Source organism: Pecten maximus, chromosome 7 (assembly GCF_902652985.1).
Source record: "Pecten maximus chromosome 7, xPecMax1.1, whole genome shotgun sequence".
NCBI classification, from domain to species: Eukaryota; Metazoa; Mollusca; class Bivalvia; order Pectinida; family Pectinidae; genus Pecten; species Pecten maximus.
The window spans coordinates 42,981,471-43,002,473 of NC_047021.1; the positions used below are offsets into that span (position 1 = coordinate 42,981,471).

A 21,003-nucleotide genomic window follows, 5' to 3' on the forward strand; every position below is an offset into this window, starting at 1 on the left:
TCATAATGTTTGAAGCTTATGTATATGTCAAGCTATCTGTAAGAAAGTCATAAATTTTCATATATTTTGTACTTTGCAGCTGCTTGAGCCGAAAGATATGACCAACCCCAAGGTTGACGAACTGTCAATGATGACATACCTGTCACAGTTCCCAAAAGCCCAGCTCAAGCCTGGTGCACCATTGAGGCCCCGCCTCAATCCAAACAGGGTTCGTGCATATGGCCCTGGACTCGAGCCAACTGGTAACCAAGTTGGAGCCCCAGCACGCTTCACTGTAGAAACATTCAGTGCTGGCAAAGGAACTCTGGAAGTCACCTTGCTCAACCCTAAGGGCCAGAAAGAACTAGTAAGTACTGCAGTGTTTATCGGCAAATAAGCCATTGTTGACAAATAAGCCCCTGCTGACAAATAAACCCCTTCATTTTTTGCAGAATTATTAATTCTCAAAAGTAAGCTGAAATTGGCTTAACATTAATACTGAATTTTTATTGTTTTGTGGATAGGTAAGGTAACTATGGATTTGAAATAAAATGTTTTAATTGAATATTTATTTAAATTTTGAGTAGAACTCTTTATCAGGAAGTATCAATTCTGATTTAATTACTCTATGAGGGAAAGAAGAGATCTGTATGAAGTATTTGACTCATTTTAATATTTGGTTTCTTTAAATTGAAATTTTCTATAATAAATTCTTTGTTTCCAACAGTGTGAGTGTGTTTTCAACAGCGACAGAAACCTGACCTACTCATGTGTCTACACGCCAAAGACGGAGGGAGAATACAGAGTGAGTTATCTCCCTTCAGTAGTCTCGATTTGAACTCACGGATACTGAATTTTGTCTTTAAAAACAAAGTTTTGGGGTTGAAAATTTTTATATCTAAAAAACGATAATAGTATTTTATGACAGTTCATAAAGCCTATGCATTAAGCATCATCATTTCTTTCAGAATAAAATCATTTCTTCTCATATACTGATGGTAAATAAGACAAGATTTTGATTTTCGTAAATATTTTATAGGTGTCTGCTTGTCCTATTTTGTGTCAGGTCATGGGTAGATCAATAAAGTGTACAAATAAATTTTGTCCAGTTTGTACTGACCATCAAGTTTTATAGCTAATTTTATTGGTAGTAAATATCAACGTATGTTTACTATTAAATCACACAATGCAAAGAATGGGAGGAAGAGGTGGCAATATTTTGTATGTTTATTCAACTTGCTACCCAGGTAAATAAATCTTGAGATGACACCGGAAAATGACATAGGGTGAAAAATTCACGATTTGTGGTTGACAGAGTTTGTGTGATATCAGTACAGAACATTTAAAATTATCTTTTCAGTATGATAAATTCAGACCAGGTATAGAATCATCTCTGAATGATTTATGCTCCTATCTTGTAATGGAATTTTCAATTTGTATGACAAACTTCAATATAAATCTATTTCAAGTACAGTGGAACTTCGTTAACTCGAACTCGGATAACTCGAATACCCCGCTTAACTCGAAGTACCTCGCCGGTCCCGGCCGAATTCTCTCTTTATCTTAGTAAAAAAAACTCGGATAATTCGAATTCGGATAACTCGAAAAACTCGGATAATACGAAGTAAAAATTTGGTCCCAACAATAAAAATCCTACTTGAAATGTTCGAATAACTCGAAGTATAATTTTCGTCGATCGGTGGCAAACGCCGACATTTTTTAAGAGCTAAATTCCGTTTGTAATACTGAACATATCGGCACTACTAACCTACATGCTATTATAAGTGTTTCATAAATTCATAAAAGAAATTGTCGGTTGAATCTTATAACAACAAGTCTTGGTGATAAAAAGTACTGCTTTACTTACATCAGGTAATTTCCCAAGACGGTCGCCGATATCAGTACACACGATAGTCAACAACTCATCTACCCGTTCGCTCAAGCGGAACTAATCTCTGACACACCGGTAGATCTACCCGGCTGATGTTTTCACAGGTGTAGAAATGACACAGTCACCGGCGCCTATTAAATCTTGAAACTGCTGAAACAATAGCGTAATTACTGCCGAGGTGTTCAGAGTACAACTGTAACGGTCAGTGCTGTCTATTAAATCGGATAAAACGCCAACTCAGTTACAGTAACATTTTATACGCACATGCGCAGCCCAACTTCCGGTGCTAATACACATGGAAATGGCGTGGTTATCAATAAAAAGTAAGTAGGCCGATCAAACAGTATTTTATATATGTCCAATAAAAGGTAATGGTTCTGTTACGTTTTGTATGCAATCTGTGTTAAACTTAAACGGTTATTTGTTTTGACATTAATAACTTGTTATTTTGTCGAATTCCGTTTTATCGTTTACCTTTTGCAAACATGACTTGCACATCAGATCGTTATTGAAGTGACTAAGTGAAAGAAACTTTATCGTGACTGTATATCGGCAAAACTACACCAAATTACAAGTGACATAACGAAACATTACATATATATTTACATGTATTGACCAGTCTTTACACTGATCTGGTGAGCGACGGAGCGAAGTTATTATGATTATATAATGTTGACAAATATTGACCAAACTTTTCACCAAAAACGATAACTCGCTTAATTCGAACACTCGGATAACTCGAAGTTTTTTCGTGGTCCCGTCGACTTCGAGTTAACGAAGTTCCACTGTAATTGTTTGGTATGGAAAATCTACAAAAACTGAAAAAAATATTGAGGAGTGGATGAATACATCTTTATGCTGACTTTTGATGTTTTACATGTAAGATTCGCTTATTGTAGGTCATCATCATGTTCGGCAATAAGGAGATCCCGAAGAGCCCATTCCATGTGAAGGTAGAGGGCGCGGCTGGCGATGCATCAAAGGTAACCGCCTCCGGACCTGGAATCCAGAAAACTGGAGTGGTTGCTGGAAAGAGGACACATTTCGAAGTTTTCACCAAGAGTAAGTATCGATTTCTGTGTAGTTTAGGATTGAATGTGTCATGATGAGTTGCTATTTATAGAATGCTAGCGCAGATTTGTGAGTATCTACTCTTAGTGACTCGGGATTGCGTAATTTCGTAGAGATGAAACGAATTCAGATTTAAGATTTTGAATTAGACTACAAATGAAATTTATTGCTAATTTACACATTGTGGCTTTCCTAGTTGTAACATGATTAGACTCGGCTATATTAGGTAGTAGGTCTATTTATAGATTGATTGATGATGCAATAATACTAGTCTATTTATAGATCAAAGATTGATGATGCATTAATTTTGATCTATTTATAGATAAATAATAGTCTCTGCAGTGGTGTTGATCTATTTATAGCTGGTCTATTTATAGATGTAAATAAGGTATTAGATTGATGATCATGTTGATGCACTTTCTGGTTATTTGTAGTTAGATATAAAACAATTTAAATATAGATAATGAAGTACTAATATCATATTGTCAGTTGATTATGTTATTTAATATGGAGAATATGGCTTGCTATAGTTTGTTGTTTGTTGTGAAGTGTGTTTATGGTTCTATTAAAGCCATGACGTTATTAATATTGAAAGTTTAGAATGACATTTCTTCTCTATCTTACTACTTACCATTCTAACTTTGAAACTCTCTCCTATATATCATCTCCTTCAATCTTTAAGAAGAAAAAAATCCTTATTCCTTGTCCCTGTTAATGAATTCTAGAAATTCCTTTATATTTTGATCAACTTAAAAGGATTTCTTATGATACTTTTTGAAAAGTGTAAAATGCCAAGAAATCAATGATCCAGTCAATATCAAGATCACCAATCAATAAATTCACGCATTCCCCAACCTTCTATCCTATCAAAACTAGCTTACCCTCCTACCTACCAGCTTTGCAAAATTAATATGTATGTGATACATATCTTGTTGAGATTTTTAAAAATGATTTTGAATACTATTTTATTAAAGATAAATGATTTTGAATACTATTTCATTAAAGATAAATGATTTTGAATACTATTTTATTAAAATAAATGATTTTGAATACGATTTTATTAAAAATAAATGATTTTGAATACTATTTTATTAAAAATAAATTTGTCTGACGTCACCCAATTCATCTGCAAATATCTGTGTTTACTTTGGCGGAGTCTGTGTGTCACATCCATGTTTTTTAAAACCACTCCTATTAGCTGGAAGCCCCCCTTTGGTAAACTGTTTGTTCTGGGATTCATGTCATATTCTGATACGCATTTTTAAGTTATATACTCATTTCGGGTTATATAATGCAAATTTATGAAATTTTGTGAAAAAATATTACAGCAAAAATAAACAAACCATGTCCCAGAATCAACCAATCGATACACCTTTATCTACCTCCCATTATTTTAGTCCCAATCAAAACTTCTGTTACCTAATGACCTCTGTTGACCAATCAGACCTTTATAATACACTTTTGGTATTTTGTGTTTAGTTTTGTCAAACTGATGGTGATTGGCTTATTCTAGTAGTATTATTTAGCTCTCAGCACACCTTTGCTTTTTTCCTCACTTTCAATGAACAGATGCAGGGGGCTCCAAATTAGTAGGAAAAGGTGAGTACTCCATGCACTGGGGTCATGGTGACCAATCTCAGCAGTTTTTATCTGTTTCCTAACCTTTTTGTGTATTATTTGGGATAAAGGGACTTTCATCATATATATAAATATGTATAATATCTATTTATATATATACTTTTATTCAAATTTTCATTGTAGTGCATTTAATTTCAAATGTCATCACTGAGATTTCTGAAATATTTAATTTAAAAATTTTGATTTTAGAATAACATCAATCTGCTTCAAGGCTTTATGTATAATTTACTCTTTCTTTGCTCAAAAAATGTTTCAAGCCTAAAATATAAAAATCTTTTAGGAGAAAAAAAATGCAATAGAACTAAAAACAAAAATATTGAAAAATTTGAAAGAAAGAAAATTGTAAAAAGTAAATAGTAACTTTGTTTACAAATATTTAAACATGTAAGATATAGTTAATTTCTTTTCTAACTTTTCTGTTTTTAATTACTTATTAATTACAAATAATGAAAACACTAGGACATCTCAGTGAGCTACATATTCCATCTGTGTTTTAATATGCCATCAAATGTCAAAGTCTCTCGATCAAGTGTCTTAATATTGAATTCATTTTGAACGAAATACTTTCAAGTCCTAAATTCATTTTGTAAAACTGTTTTCCTGTTCTACGAACATTTCAATTTAAGTTACTTAGTAGTGCAAGGACAGAAAAATCGATTGTAAAATCTCAATTATAACATCAGAGACTTTGACAAAATTTTACATTACGTTTTGCTTTTCACATGTCAATCATTGTTTCCATGGTAACATCATGTCACAAGTTTTGTCACTGTCCCGTATGATGTCCACTCGAATGTCCAGTTACTGTCCACACCACTTGTAATGTTCCATTGCCTTATATTTCGTAATTTTTGTCACACCCAGTTGGTATAACTTTTAAAGTTATCTCCCTTTGAATAACTCCATATTAAGCGCCAAGATGCCACCTAAGCGCACAAGTTTTATGATAATTGATTGGCAAGCAGTCCTTGACCACTATAAAATGTGTTTTAATGCATCTTTTCATATTTGTTGTGTTATCCACCATTCAGTAGTGTGAACTTGAAAATGTTTTAATCTCATATCCAATGATATAATTACCCTTTCCAGTTGCTGCCTGTGATTTATATAAGCTTTGAAATGCCTTAAAATTTTATATACATTTCTATGTCTCTCATGTTCAAAATCTTCCACAAGTCGATATATATAGTAAAGTCAGGTGAACTTAAAATAATGAAAAGACATATTGCCAGTAGTTTTGCTCGATTCATTACTCATTTTTCATTTCTTTTCATATTTTTTTTTGCTCCTTTAATTTTTTTTTTCACATTCAGTAATAGATAATTCATTTTGTTTTCATTTCATGTTTGATTTTAATCATCAATGTCTTTTTTTTCAGAAAGCAAAAAAAATATATGAAAATATATATATGAAATCTCTTGTAATAAATATCTACTTCAGACAAAATTAAGGTATAACTATTTCAACAGTTGTGGAGCTGGTGAAGTTATCTATGCATGGTCTTGAAGAAAACTGACCTAGGAAAACAATCTGCAAAATTAAATTTTTTGTTTTTAAGATAGTAGGTCACAAAATCAAAACTGCAGGCCTCTTATAGTAATTTCAATTGCTAGTATTCATATGATTTTAATGAAGGTACAGCAGAATGATATTTAAATGAAGATTATCTTTATGCCAAGACATGACAAGTGTTGTCCATATGGTGATCATCCCGAGGCTTTATGGATAAATTTAATGGATTTTGTGGTGCTTGGGTACTAATATCTTGTGTACAAAAACTAATTTGTGTTTTTATTGTAGATATTTATATTTTCTAAGTGGTGTTGTTATTTGATTGATATCTTTACTTTCTATATGTGTATATATTCTGATTTTGATGAATTACAGAAGAGTTATATCATATTAAGTAAAATTTTCTGAATATTTCATGTTGATCAATATTTTGAATATGTAGTCCTTAAATGTTTATATATTGACCAGAAAAGGTCTTTTTTGCTGTTTGGTTAAGATTTGATTTCTGAATACCCTGGTATACCAACAAAAATTGTAGCTTTTATAGGAAGCTGAAATCTTCTTTTCTTGAATGGCAAAATCATTTCTAATATGAAGTAAAAAAAAAAAAAACAAAAAAATCAATCTTGGTCATTACAGTATAAAAAAGTATTTCGGTGATAGAAAACACCAGTTATTAGAATAAAAAGGGTGCATAATATGGAAATTTGAGTATCAGATATATTTCTGTTTCAAAGAAATTTAGAAGAAATAGCTATGATCAGCTCAAAATATCTATCATGTCAGGATGTCAATATGTCAGTTTTTCGACTTTTCAAGGGCCAAGATGTTGATGACCTCGTTTTCCTGTGTTTCAGATGCCGGAAAAGGTAACGTTGATGTGGTCATCCTGGACAGCCATGGCCGCAAGGACACTGTCAGAGCCAGTATCACAGCCGTAGTTGGAAAGGAGGCGACCTATCTGGTGGAATATGTGCCACTCGAGCCTGGACAGCACTCTGTCAACATCTACTTCGCCGGACACCAGATACCACACAGCCCGTATGGTGTTGGTGTTGCTCCAGGTAGGAAGAAGGGAGATAACCTCCGCATCAAAGGGAGGCAATTAATTACTCGAGTTGCATTTAAAAAAAACAACAAAAAAAATCACAATAATACTCTTTTCAGTGGTGAACATATCATTCAGTGTTCACAAATATATTGATGAAATGTAATCATACACTTGATACAATGCTGTTATTGGTCGTAAAGTGGCACTTGAGTTTTTAATTTTCTCCCAGAATGATCTTTTGACATTTTACATGTATAATTGATTTCATTGTGAAAATATGTTTTTTCTTTCAAGAATCTTCTCCGAGCTTGTCTTTTAATACTTCCATACCAAACTGCTAACTAGTTTTTCATGTCAAAGACAATTTTTAAAAACCACATGTTTTGTTGCCTGAAGGAGGGGAGATAATCCTAAGTGTGTTCTTCAGTTTTTTATTTTCAGAAAAAAAAAAAAAAAATCAAAGGAAATTACAAAAAAGTAATGAGAAGCAATATTTTACATTTGCTCATCTTTGCTATAATTTTTGGAGGAACATAAGTCCTCATGACCAATGGATTTTGAGCCATTATGTAATGGAAATAAGATATGAATTAGAGCAGTATATTTACTAGCATTGAAGGTTTCCAAATGTTTTAATATAGAGAGGATAATAAAAAAATGCTGCAAACTCCTTGTAAATTGATTTGCTTTATAAAAAAAAGTCATCTTAACCAGCCTCTTGGAGATGACGGAGTCAAGTGTTTTTGTAATCGAAAAATCGTTGTTGCATGATCGTGGTGTGAGAACTTAACCTCATTTTGAAATGTCACTTGACAGCGGGGACCAAAATAGTTCCCAGTACAGCAGCTCCTGGTAAATATACGAGTTTCCCCGTTTGGTTTATATTTATTATTTATTTCAGTGTCGTTCATAGTTCATTCAGGGTTTTCCCTGACTCACAAATGTTTCATAATGTTCTGTTCAAGTTATAAATGTTATTAATCTATTAACACCTTTTAAATGAAATTAATCAAGATTTTCGTAAATTAATTTGTATTCTGAAAAATAAAATATAATTTTTTCCTTGAGTGGTGTATTTATATCAAATACATAATTTTTCCATTGTTCTTACGAAGTATACATCATCATTAATCCTTAAGGCTCAATAATCATCAGTCATCATTGTTCGATATGAACAGATATCTATTTCCAATATTCACATTTCAAAATATAAACAATTTTTGTTTGAAATATCTTGATAGTCGAGAATTTGTATCTACATTACCAAAAATGTTGATCCACAGTTGGCAAAGCTCCTGGTAAATATTTAGATTGTTGGTGTGACTGCAGATTAACTGATCACCATATGTCTATCCTACAACTGTACGATGGCGAGGCGTTATTGAATGCTATAAATTGTGATGTAATAATCAGAAGACATGATTTGATTATGACGTCACAATCTGATAACGTCATTATGTCATGTGGTATGACGTCCAGTGATCGGTTAATGACCTGTAAAACAATGTACAAGATATCTGGTCTGAAACTGTCGAAACAGGATTTCTACATGATTGTAGTCTACACGACCTATAGGCCACACGACCTGTAGGCCAAACGTCCTTTATGCCACATGTCCTGTAGGCCAAACGTTCTGTAGGCAAAAACGTCCTGTATGTGAACAGATTTCCTGTTATCACAAAATAGGTTTAAAAATGTTTGAATAGATAAAAGTTGAAAAGAATTAAATGAAAAGAAGATGTCCAAATAATTACCTATATTTTTGTTTAGTTTTTTTGTCAGAACCTAACATAAATAGAGGGAAAACATTAAAAGTTTTGTAATTCAAGTAGGCATGAATGTCATGAAGACTAGATTCTTAAATGGAAGAGCGCATTTATCCCATAACAGGCCAGATGGCATATGTATAAACAGACTCGAGGTGGAGGGCTTATTGCTGAATAATAATGTTGGATTTGTAGTGAAATGTAATATATATAGGTATTTTATTTTTTCTTCTTAATTTTCTTTTTTTAAGTTTTGACATGAACCATTTGCTGGAGTAATATTGAGTATGCAGTAGAAAAAGATGAAATCTGTTTCCAAAAATTTGTTCTTTATCTTAAAATTTGAGACACCACTCTAATGTGTTACAAAGCAGAGTTCAGTTTCAGACCGATTTTCTGTGTTCCGTTCATGTGGATCCAGGGTTACCTCCCCTTGATCAAACATGTCTGTAACATGTTGTTCTGTGTCCAGCTTCTAGTCATCCATTAACATTTTGATATTGTTATTGTTTTTGTTTAAAACGTTTCTTTTATTTTCAACCTTTGTTTTGTCTAACAGAATAAATGTCCAGTAGTTTTAATCAGTAATATTTATATTTTCATTGACTAAAAACTTTGTTAAAAAAAAAAAAAAAAAAGTGTAAAATTGAAAATGAATTAATAGATAAATAAATGATTAAAAAAAGACATTTAGCATATTAATAAGTCTTGTATCAAACTTTCTATTCCAGTAGAGTATTAAATAGTTATTATTTAACTTTACACTATTTTCTTGATTGATATTTTGTTGCTTTGGAGATATTTTAGTTTTTAATATGTTTCATATTTCAACTTTCCTATGATGCTATTACCTTATATGGTCATCTTAGAGTAATTTCATTGTCTGCCAACATCATATTATCAAGGAAGAATTAAATTCATTTGGTTATAACATTGTACAGCAGGAGGAAGGAAACTGTTTTATAGTAATAAATGTTGATTTGGCAGTTGGAAAGGGGCCGGCCGGTAAACAGCCTCCTGGTAAACAACAGCCAGCTCCTGGTAACTATGCAAGTTGCTGGTGTGATGGATGCTGCTTAGACAATTAACATATCGGCGGAATGAAAGTTTGCAAGCCGTTCACGTTGTGTCGAGAGTTATTTGCTGGAAGGCATATATTTGATCTTAAGAGATAATTTAATATTTTTTTCTTTTGAACTTGAAAATCTCTTCAAAAATTTTGTTGATTTATCTGCGTCCCTAAGATTTGAAAAAAAAAAAATTCTTGGGTTCTAGGCCTATTTACATATATGTATATATATAACAATCAGTGATTTCTTGTCTATATATGAAACTTTATCTTTGTGTGAATATGATATGGATAAATGAAAAATTATCTTGAATTCATGAAGTGACAGATATTACCCTTACTTCATTTATATGCCTTTCAGGTCATGTTAGTTTATTCAAAATGTTCAACTGATTTTTCATTTTATCTTATTATTTTTTTGTCATTTTTTTGTTTTTGTTTTTGTTTTTATACATTCTGTAATTTTGAATAAACACATCTTAATAATCGATACATTCTTTCTAAAAAAGTTTTTATTATCAATTCACCGATTAGTTGTATGCCCTAATAATTTGATGATAGTGTGATATTTTTTATTTCACTGAAAATGAAAATTAAAAAAATTATATCTTGGATCAGAAAATTTGATTTCATATTTTTGCATTATGGGAAAATTGAGAAAAATTAACTCATAGCTTTGTGGGAAAATTACAGAATGTCTATACAAATTTTGAATTGTCGATTCAATGTTTTGTTCAATATTATTATTTTTATTTGTTGAATTTTTAACTGAGTGTGACCTCAATATTATAGAGTGTGACCTCAATATTATAGAGTGTGATTTTTTTTATTTTACTTTCCATTTTAATTAATTGTTTGCAGTTGTTGTTATCATTATTATTATATGCCTGTAGGATTTCGACGGGCGTATTATGGTATAGCCTTGATCCGCATCCGTCCATTTGTCAGGTTAAAGTTTGGGTGCTCATTTTGGAATTTTTAGATAGTTTTAGCTTATCTTTTCTTGCACACTTGTTTCGGTTTAAGTTTTGGTGCAAGACTCTTCAGTGAAAGTTCAGTCAAATCACGTCCCAACTTTTGGCATGGATGTTCTTGTCGGGTCTAACAACAACACTACAGATTTGATTTCTAGTCATATTTTTGTTTTAATTTTGTTTTTCTAATATTTCTGACTGATCAAGGACATAACTTTGTTGGGACAATTATCAAGTCAAAGAATACTTAAAATATCAAACAAATGAAAAGATCATTGGTTAGGGTCAGACAGGCGTATTATACATCCGTTTTTTGTGGTGCTTTTGTTTTCAAAATAACATAGGAAAAGAAGACTGACATTAGTATTTATTGAAGTAGTGCCTTGAAATTACTTGCATGTATACTGTGAAAAAGTGAATTCTATGACTTCACATATGTAGGTGGATGATGTTTAGTTTTACTATAGTGATCAGTGTGACAGAGTAGATAACTTGGTTTGAACTTCGCCATTTCATGACAAGCTTAACAAGAGAACGTGCATTATTTGCTATTTTGTTGGATTCGGTTAGTACCAATCAAACATAATCATACATTAATTTTGTGTTAAACATTTTCTTTGGAATTTTTGGAATAAGATTTAGAAAAAAACCTAAAAGTTCAAGAACTTTGTATAAAAAGAATGTTAATTGGGGATTTCTACGCGAACCAGGTCTCATAAGGAAATATATTAACAATGTTCATTGTAGTAATTATACTGGAATTGGAGTAACAATCAAAAATGTGTATCGCTTGTCAAGTACATGTTTCAGACAAAAGATTATGTTTAATCAGTACATTTTCTTTGACGGAATAGAGTAACACAATAAAAAATATCAGGCATGATTTTTTTATCAGGCATGATAAAATCTTTAAATTGTAGAAGAAAGCAGTCAGCATGTAACATGACTAAAACAAACTTTAGGTGAAGTTCTGCATTCATGATGATCTAAAAAATTCATACTTTGTAGCCGTTGCTATGGTTACTAAGACATTCATTTCCAGGGTTTCTAAGGCAGCTTCCTGTTGCCATGTCTGAGAAATATGTCTGATCTATTAGCAATTTATTCACTGGTGTGCCTTGTCTGTCTCAGTATTCTAACACCAATAACTCTTATATTAATTGGTTTATGTTATGAAATAATGATGTCAAAATTTTTGTCGTTTTTGTCTATTTCCTACATTTCAATTTATATTTGTGCTTTTTAGACTGCAGTTCAAAAATCATTTCTCTTTTGCTGCATATTTAAAACTAACAATTTTTAAGCAAAATTTTTATAAATCAATTTTGATCTATTTATAGCATCTAATGCCAAGATGTGTTATGCCACTGGACGAGGTGTCCAGCCCACCGGAGTCCGAATCAAGGACCAAGCAACGTTCAAAGTTCACACCAAGGGTGCCGGAACAGCGGAACTTAAAATACAGATTATACAACCAGGTAAGTTGTTATTAGTTATAAAACAATAGCTTTATTAAAACATACATCGACAAACCGGATGGATATCTCAAGGTAAACCTGCCGGGTGTAGTCTTTTGTTCGTCGACTTGTGGGGTGAACCACACAAGTTGATCCAAATTTCAAAATCTATTTTTATTCCTGTTCATTCCGCTGCCAAAAAAAACCACATGTGCTGTGAGAATTAATACTGAATTATGGGTAAAAAAAAATCAATTCAAAATTTGTCTACTATAGGCGACAAAGATATTTTGACACAATTTGACGCTGTTTAATGCACCCCACAACTATCTCTGAGTGAGTACAGTATTTCCAGCCGTACCACCCTCTACACAGAAATGTTTATACCTTACAGATATCTCACGATATTTCTGTTCCTCAGCAGCTATAAGCCTTCAAACAGTATAAACATTCCACTATGTTTTGCTTTCATTTATCATAATTGCCAGTTACTGTAAACATGGAAATTTATGCGAGGGGGAAATTTACGCTAATTACACGGAGTCCTTTTGATCGTGAAAATTTCCCCCACGCATATTATTTTGATATCAATTTGCATAATCTCAAATTACAAACAAAGGTGGATCGATCGCGAAAATTACCTCAACATGTATAGTTTACATATCAAAATCGTGAAACTACCCTGCCGCGAAAATAACCACGTTTACAGTATGGGCATTTCAAATAAATCTTCAGATTATACATATAAAAAAATATATTTCATGTGTCATTAAAAATCATCTGTCGAATGACAAAATGCTGACAGATGCTATGTCTGTTAACCAGGAGGTGCTGAGTTGAAGTGTACATCAGTCAAGTCCAAGACGGAGGAAGGCGTCTGGGAGTGTGTATACGTACCAACCATCAAGGGCCAGTACATTATCAACATCACCTATGGTGAACAACACATCACCAAGAGCCCGTTCAAGATCGAAGTTGGGCCCACAAAGGTGTCCAAGATCAGGGCCTACGGACCGGGTCTGGAGGGAGGTGTTGTCAACCAGCCAGCCGTTTTTACTGTAGAGACCAACGGCGAAACAGGAGCTCTTGGTAAAATATTTGTATACTATTATCTTTATTGGGTCATATTGGTGTCATACCTCTCAGGAAAATCTGTTCATTTTGTTATTGTGACACTGTGTTAAATCTGTTGATGTTGTAAACAGTAATAATTAATTTTTCTTTTGTTTTCATGGTAAATACTCAAATGTGATTGGTCGAAAAATTCTTTTCATTCTTCTATGAAAGAAATTCCGAGAATGGCGCGAAAAATGTCACGTCACAATACGACAATTGACGTTGCGTATTGATTTGAGAAAAAGAATCCCGTTTAAAACCAGTAAAATTGTACATAAAACATGTTTTAAATTAGAAAATCATTTTCAAAAATTAATTATAAGCGTTGATGTCAATTTTTTTTATAGTTTCATCGGGGTATGAAACAAATTTTGTTTGCAAACTTCTGTAAGAATCCGCTATGCGTATTCATACAGTTTGCAAACAAAATTTGTTTCATACCCTGATGAAACTAAAAAAAAAATGACATCAATGCTTAATTATTTTACTGCTAGTACACTGATACCTCAATATTTCTGATTTTTACGATTAAACTCCTCAATAAGGATTTAGCATGTTGCTTTTCTGTAGTATGGATCACTGATAATTTCAGGTTTTCAAGTTGCATTAAATAGGATCGGTGCCAAAGGAATTATGTTTGCATTATCAAAATTTGTTAAAAACATTTATTTTTCATGCTGTTTTGACAAATTAAAAGAAAGTAATATCATTAAAATAACAAAAACTTTGGTGTTACAATGTGTTGTTTATTTTGTAGGATTCTCCATCCGATGTGTTGTTTATTTTGTAGGATTCTCCATCGAGGGTCCATCACAGTGCAAGATAGATTGTAAGGACCATAACGATGGTTCCGCTGATGTAACTTACTACCCCAAGGCAGAGGGTGAATACGCTGTACATGTTCTCTGTAATAAAGAGGATATCCCACAATCCCCCTTCATGGTACCGATCAAACCTGCCACCAAGGAGTTCGATGCCACAAAGGTACAGTTCACCTGTCAATCAAATTTGATTTTCTGTATCTTCGATTCTAATTCCTAATCAATGGATCTACTATATCCTTGATGAACTGTTAAATTATCTCTGGACAAAAAAGTAGAAAAAAAATTCTGATTTTCATTAAGGATGCATGGTACATTAAATTTTGTATCTCCTACACAGAAGAGTTTCATGTCAGGAAATATGCCAACTTAGTTAATTTATTTGATTGAAATGAAAAAAATGGATGTATGATTGGATTGTTTGAAGTGGTTGTCAATTAAATGGTAGTTTTTAATAAGTTCTAGTAAGGGAGGTTACTCTAGCACATATCACAGGTATTATGTCCTAGTCAGATAATCTTGACACTAACAGAGATTTGTTCTATCTAGGTCATTGCCAAGGGCCCTGGTCTGGAAAAGACTGGTGTGAAAGTAAGCACATGGGCTGAGTTCACTGTGGATGCAAAGAAGGCAGGCAAAGCAGCGCTCAAGATCTCCTGTCTGGATGTTGACCTTAAACCTGTCGATGTCCAGGTCAAGGACAACAAGGACGGAACTTACTCATGTAAATACATGACCAAGCGTGCCGTTAAACACACCATCACCATCACCTGGGGCGGAGTACAGATCCCCAACAGTCCATTCAGGGTAAGTACTGGTATGGTTAAAGACATTTATTCTGTAATATTTACATTTGCTCCACATTTTCCCATTGACACAACGCAAAGAGGCAGTTGCCATCATACGCCTATAACACCCAGTGCCTCAGGCTGTAACACCTAGTGGGTCATGTGACATTAAAAAAGTTGGTAATTTTTGTTAGTTCAGTTTTTTTCAAAGTTGACAAAACAGTTCCCATGACATTTGCTCACCATACATCTTGCTGTCATATTGACTATAACAACATTAAAACCACTGTTCACTGTTTAAGTGAAGATGTTGAACTGTGGTTTAAGATTGTGTGATATTTTATACTGGAGATCTTAGAAAGTGTTCTATGTTTATTTATCCTGGATGATAAAAAGATTTAAAAATTCACTGAATAATAATGATCTGATTTGACCCTGATACATTTTTGTGAATAAAGAAGATGGTATTGTGAAGTGTTGTGAAAGATTTGGTACTTTTTGTTGTCAGGTGATGGTCGGAGAGCAGTCCAAACCAGGAAACGTGAAGGTGTACGGTCCTGGCGTAGAAAAAGGAGTTAAGACTGGAGTAAAGACTCATTTCGTCGTTGATTGTAAAACTGCTGGTCCAGGTGAGAAAATGTGTGAACCACAATAACTGAACTTCATAATGTTTGAAGTGATTTAGAAAAGAGTTAAATGCAAATTTGAAAAAATTAATCTAATACTCTATCCACCAGAAACTGTAGCATAATATGTATTTTACTTCAGGTGTATTGTTTGTGTTTGATTTGAAAGCAAAAATTTTTTATAGGCGATATCAGCATTGCTTTGACTGATGAACGTGGAAAAGACGTCCCTGTGAAAACCGTAGACAACAAAGACGGCACATTCAGGATCGAATACGAACCAAAAACACCTGGAACTTACGTTGTACAAGTGTACTTTGCAAACAACGAGATCCCGAAAAGTCCCATTAAAGTCAATGTTGAGTCCAGTATTGACCTCAGCAAGGTCAAGGTCGTAGGCTTGGATACACGTAAGTATTACTATCTAAAACATGCTTCTTGGTTCAAGGTCATGCACAATTTTCACCTATTTGTTGGAGAAGAGTTTATCTCATACGGTCAAAATCACAATATTTTGTTACGTGCACTTAACAAATGTGGTGGGCGGTATATGTTTGAATTTTCACATTATGTTCAGTAATTAATGTTGAAAGGTCACGGTTGTTGGGCAAGATATGTTCCCATTTAAATGGTTGGGGATTTATTTCTAACTGTCAGATGCTTTCACTGTTCGTTTACATTATACACACATTTTAATACCAAGGTGGAAGAATTTTACTGACGATTTCATACAAGATATGTCTCTTTCTTTTTTTTCCTGATTTCTTTTTCTTCACTTTACTGACTCTCTCTTACTTTAGCCATGAGGGTCAATGAACCAAGACAGGTCGATATTATTACAAAGGATTGTGGGAAATCTCCTACACCTGCCACTCTCACAGTTCTCTCCCCTACCAAGAAGAAGCGTGATATTCCCGTCAAGGAAACCCCACAAGGGTACACTGCCAACCTCACAATGTTGGAACCCGGACTTCACAAAGTCACCGTCACCTATGCAGCGAAGGAAGTGCCCAAGTCTCCTTTCTCCGTCAATGTCACCCCAGACCTGGCCGCCAAGGTCAAGGCCTACGGACCTGGCCTCAAGGGCGGGAAAGCCCATCAGCCTTGCACATTCACTGTAGATACAAGGGAGGCAACTGCTCCAGGCGGTCTCGGTGTCACTATTGATGGGCCCAAAGAGGCGAAGATTGATTGTGTTGACAATGGTGATGGCACATGCAATTTCACCTACGTGCCTGAAGTTGAGGGAGAATATCGCGTCAACATCACATATGCGGAACAACCAATTCCAAACTCACCATTCAAGGCCAAGATCCTGCCTGGACCTAAGGTTGATGCCACCAAGGTCAAGGTCGTAGGTTTGGACAAACGTAAGTTTGTCTGTGTGGAGTGCTTGGTTTCAATAAAAATAAAAAGCATGGCAGGAATATTATTGATCTCCTCCTTTACTTGATTCTTTCTATCTATTTCCTCTGTTCGTAATTCTCTTAGATTTTGTATTTATTAATAAAAATATTTGTATGATTTCGTTTCTGTAGCGATCAGAGTTGGAGAAGTTAGACCTGTAGACATTGTAACAACTTCTGCTGGCAAATCAGACCAACCTGCCAAAATGTCTGTCGTATCTCCCTCTGGCAAGAAGAAGGATGTCCCTGTCAAAGAAACACCTCAGGGATACACAACTCAGTTCAGCGTACAGGAACCCGGCCCTCATAAAGTCACCGTGACATATGATAACAAAGGAAGTTCCCAAGTCTCCATTTACTGTCAATGCCGTGCCAGATCTTTCCAGCAAAGTCAAGGCCTATGGCCCTGGTCTCAAGGGTGGAAAGGCTCACCAGCCCTGCACGTTCACTGTAGACACAAGGGAGGCAACTGCTCCTGGTGGTCTCGGTGTTACCGTCGAAGGCCCCAAAGAGGCGAAGATTGAATGCCTTGATAATGGAGACGGTACATGCAACTTCACTTACTTCCCTGAGGTAGAAGGAGAATACAGCGTCAATGTGTCTTACGCTGAACAGCCAATCCCCAACTCTCCATTCAAGGTCAAGATCAACCCAGGACCAAAGATCGATGTTAGCAAAGTCAACGTTCTTGGACTGGACAAACGTAAGTGTCCATCAGCGATGTCATTTTTTTTTCTGCAAAATAAAAATATTTTTTTTGTTTTAAAAATTGATGCAACGTGAAGGTGAAAATAAATTGAATACCAGATATTTGTGCATTATTATGAATATGAATTCTTGTTTTTATGATTTAAAATTTTTCTTTACGCTTTAGCAATGAAAGTCAAAGAACCCAGACAAGTTGATATCGTAACAACAGCGGCTGGTAAGTCGGACACTCCAGCTAAGCTTTCTGTCATGTCCCCATCCGGGGCCACAAAGGAGGTCCCAGTAAAGGAGACACCCCAGGGATACACTGCAGCAGTGACCATGTTGGAGCCGGGACCCCACAAGGTCAAGGTCGATTATAACGGTAAAGAAGTACCTAAATCACCATTCACAGTCGACGTCCAGCCAGAGGTCTCCGACAAGATCAAAGCATATGGACCTGGCTTGGAAGGTGGCAAATCTAACCAGCCTTGTACATTCACCGTCGATACAAGGGAAGCAACTACTCCCGGCGGGCTTGGCGTAACTGTGGAAGGACCGAAGGAAGCTAAGATTGATTGCGTTGACAACGGTGACGGAACATGTAACTTCACCTACATGCCAGTGGAGGAGGGAGACTATAAAGTTAATATCACTTACGCAGATCAGCCAATCAAAAACTCTCCTTTCACGGCCAGAATTGAGCCCGGACCGAAAGTGGATCTCAGTGGCGTGACAGCATACGGACCTGGTCTTAACCCCACCGGTAATCATCCTACCCATAATGCATTTGCATTGCATGGATTTGATTGGATGACTTTCCTTACTCATTTTAATATTCCCTGCGTGCCTTTAATTGTAACCCAGCAATGCCAAGCATCATATATCGTGACTTCTAACACCCCTTGTCATGGTAAAATGGTATGGTCTCACAGACCAGTCCACCAGGAGGGGTGGAAGGCTTCAAAATGCTGTAGCTAGCTTTACAATCTTTTGGTATTTCCAGCTTGTCTTTTCAGTATGATAGATTGGGTTGTATTTCAATTCTTAACGATTCATATACAGACTATCGAAAAGTTTGCTATGCATGGAAGAAGAGAGGGTTGTAAAATGGTATGAATGCTAAATCCATTGCATGGCGGGCATGTTAGGGTTTTGCAAAAGAGGTTTCTTCTTGTTAGATATCTAGTTTAACATATAGCAAAAAAAAAAGAAAAAAAATTCCTGCTGAACTGAAAGGTACTGGAATGATATATAACTATTTTTTTAACTAAATATAATTTTTACTAGAATTATGAGTGAATTCAGCATATTTGATGCTACTTTATAAAAGTTTGTAAGCGAGGCATGCTTGAATTCTCAACTGATATTAGATTTTCTTATATAATTTCTGTTTGTATCTTTTAAAAATTCATGGACCATATCACAGCAGACCAAATGACAAGTGTTTAAATCTAACCTCTAATCTCTCCAGCCATCTAACGGTCTGACCTTTGTGGATGTGATAATAAATCTTTAGTGTGACTGTGTTGTTTCAATTCATAACGGTTTACTCGTAATTCGATACATCTGTGTCACCTTGTTTGTCTGGACCCAAAAATAATATGAAAAAAAATCAGTTTCAGGAAATTTATTATCAGAACACCTTTTTTCGTTCATCTTGATTAATTTTTTCTATACATGAATTTTAAAACTGGAAAATCAGTTTTTATAATTCTATAGTAAAGACTTCTATTTGTCTATCAAGATTAAATTTTTTTCCAGATTTTGTTCAAGTTAATAGTGTCCAGATTGATGAAGTTTAACTTTATTTGTATCAATACAGTAGCTGTGTTTGCTGTGAATTAAATGTTTCTACATGTATTATACCAAATTATGCATTAGAATTCTCTTACAGCTTGAAGCCGTGTTTGTATACCTCATGTATGAAGCATTAATGCATACGAAGCCTTGTTTTAATTGACTAATTAAGATGGCTTATTTTAGAACCTTGAGTCAGTAAAATATTTGAGGAAAGTAAATACAAAGAAGATGGTGCAATATTCCAGAAAAAAAGGAAAATGAAATAAGGAATTAACCATTCTGTATAGCTTTTGGCTGCTTGGAATTTTTTTTTACATATTTCATGCACAATATAAATTACACTGTATAAAATTTCTGTATGCAAAATTGATATGCTTCAAAATCATAAATATATTGATGTATTGAAATTTTAATATATTTGACTTTAAAAAATATTGATGTATGCGTTAAAATTGCATAACCAATTCACCACAGTTTAACCTACCTTGCACTTGATTAAATCTTAATGAGTATGTGAAAATTTAATTAACATTAAGATTTCCTGCTTATCAAAGTTAATTATACAATATACTATATAGCTGTTAATAATATAAATATACATTAATGTTTAATGAGAAAATTGACCATGATTCAGATTTTATTTTGATGGAATTTTAATGATAAACATGCATATGTATTAAAAGTTAATGGGCTTTCTAATATGGATAAGACAATATAGATATTGCTTGTAGAATGCAGTTACTTCCCTTGTGTGTAATGAAAATGCTGGGAAATCGAAAATAACAATAAAGATTTCAATATAAACTGTATTATTTATCATGACTTTAGTTGAAATCTTCATTTTAAAAACAAATCAAGTTTTTGTTCATTAAGTATACATTTGATTTTTTTTCTGAAAATAAAGAATATAAATTGAAGAAGAACGTAATTTTTTTTGTAGGTGTATTTTTGGAATCTCTTTCGGAGTTCACCGTGGATGCCAAGTCTGTCACACCTGTTGGCGAAGGTAACATCCGCGCTATCATCACAAGTCCGAGTGGAACCAAGCACGACAGCATTGTCACAAACAACAAGGACGGAACCTACAATGTTCTCTATACCCCAGAGGAGCAAGGTTGGTACTTCTAGTATTGACTGTATACATATGCTTATATTCTTATCATTTGAAATTTATTCTCTGTAAATATGAATATTTGATCAAATCTTCTAAGCAGTTCAGCTGTAATAGGGGATATAGACAAAACAAATTATTTAGTTCTTTTTAAGTGGTTATATCAAAGTCTGTCGCAGCAATTAGTTAAAAACACTAGATTAATAAAAAAAAAAAATGAAAAATCACATTAGTATA

The 21,003-nt window shown here is 34.0% G+C and overlaps 1 protein-coding gene across 1 annotated transcript in view; it reads left to right on the forward strand.

The window, feature by feature from the left end:
- LOC117330910 (filamin-A-like) overlaps positions 1-21,003 on the forward strand; it is a 134,307-nt gene that overhangs the window by 54,194 nt on the left and 59,110 nt on the right. The window contains 15 exon segments of the mRNA XM_033889466.1: positions 80-346; positions 707-784; positions 2,770-2,932; positions 4,511-4,540; positions 6,949-7,155; positions 7,959-7,994; positions 8,426-8,440; positions 9,896-9,949; positions 12,292-12,429; positions 13,234-13,497; positions 14,315-14,508; positions 14,895-15,152; positions 15,642-15,762; positions 15,945-16,169; positions 20,596-20,769. Coding sequence (XP_033745357.1) covers positions 80-346; positions 707-784; positions 2,770-2,932; positions 4,511-4,540; positions 6,949-7,155; positions 7,959-7,994; positions 8,426-8,440; positions 9,896-9,949; positions 12,292-12,429; positions 13,234-13,497; positions 14,315-14,508; positions 14,895-15,152; positions 15,642-15,762; positions 15,945-16,169; positions 20,596-20,769 — 2,224 coding nt within the window.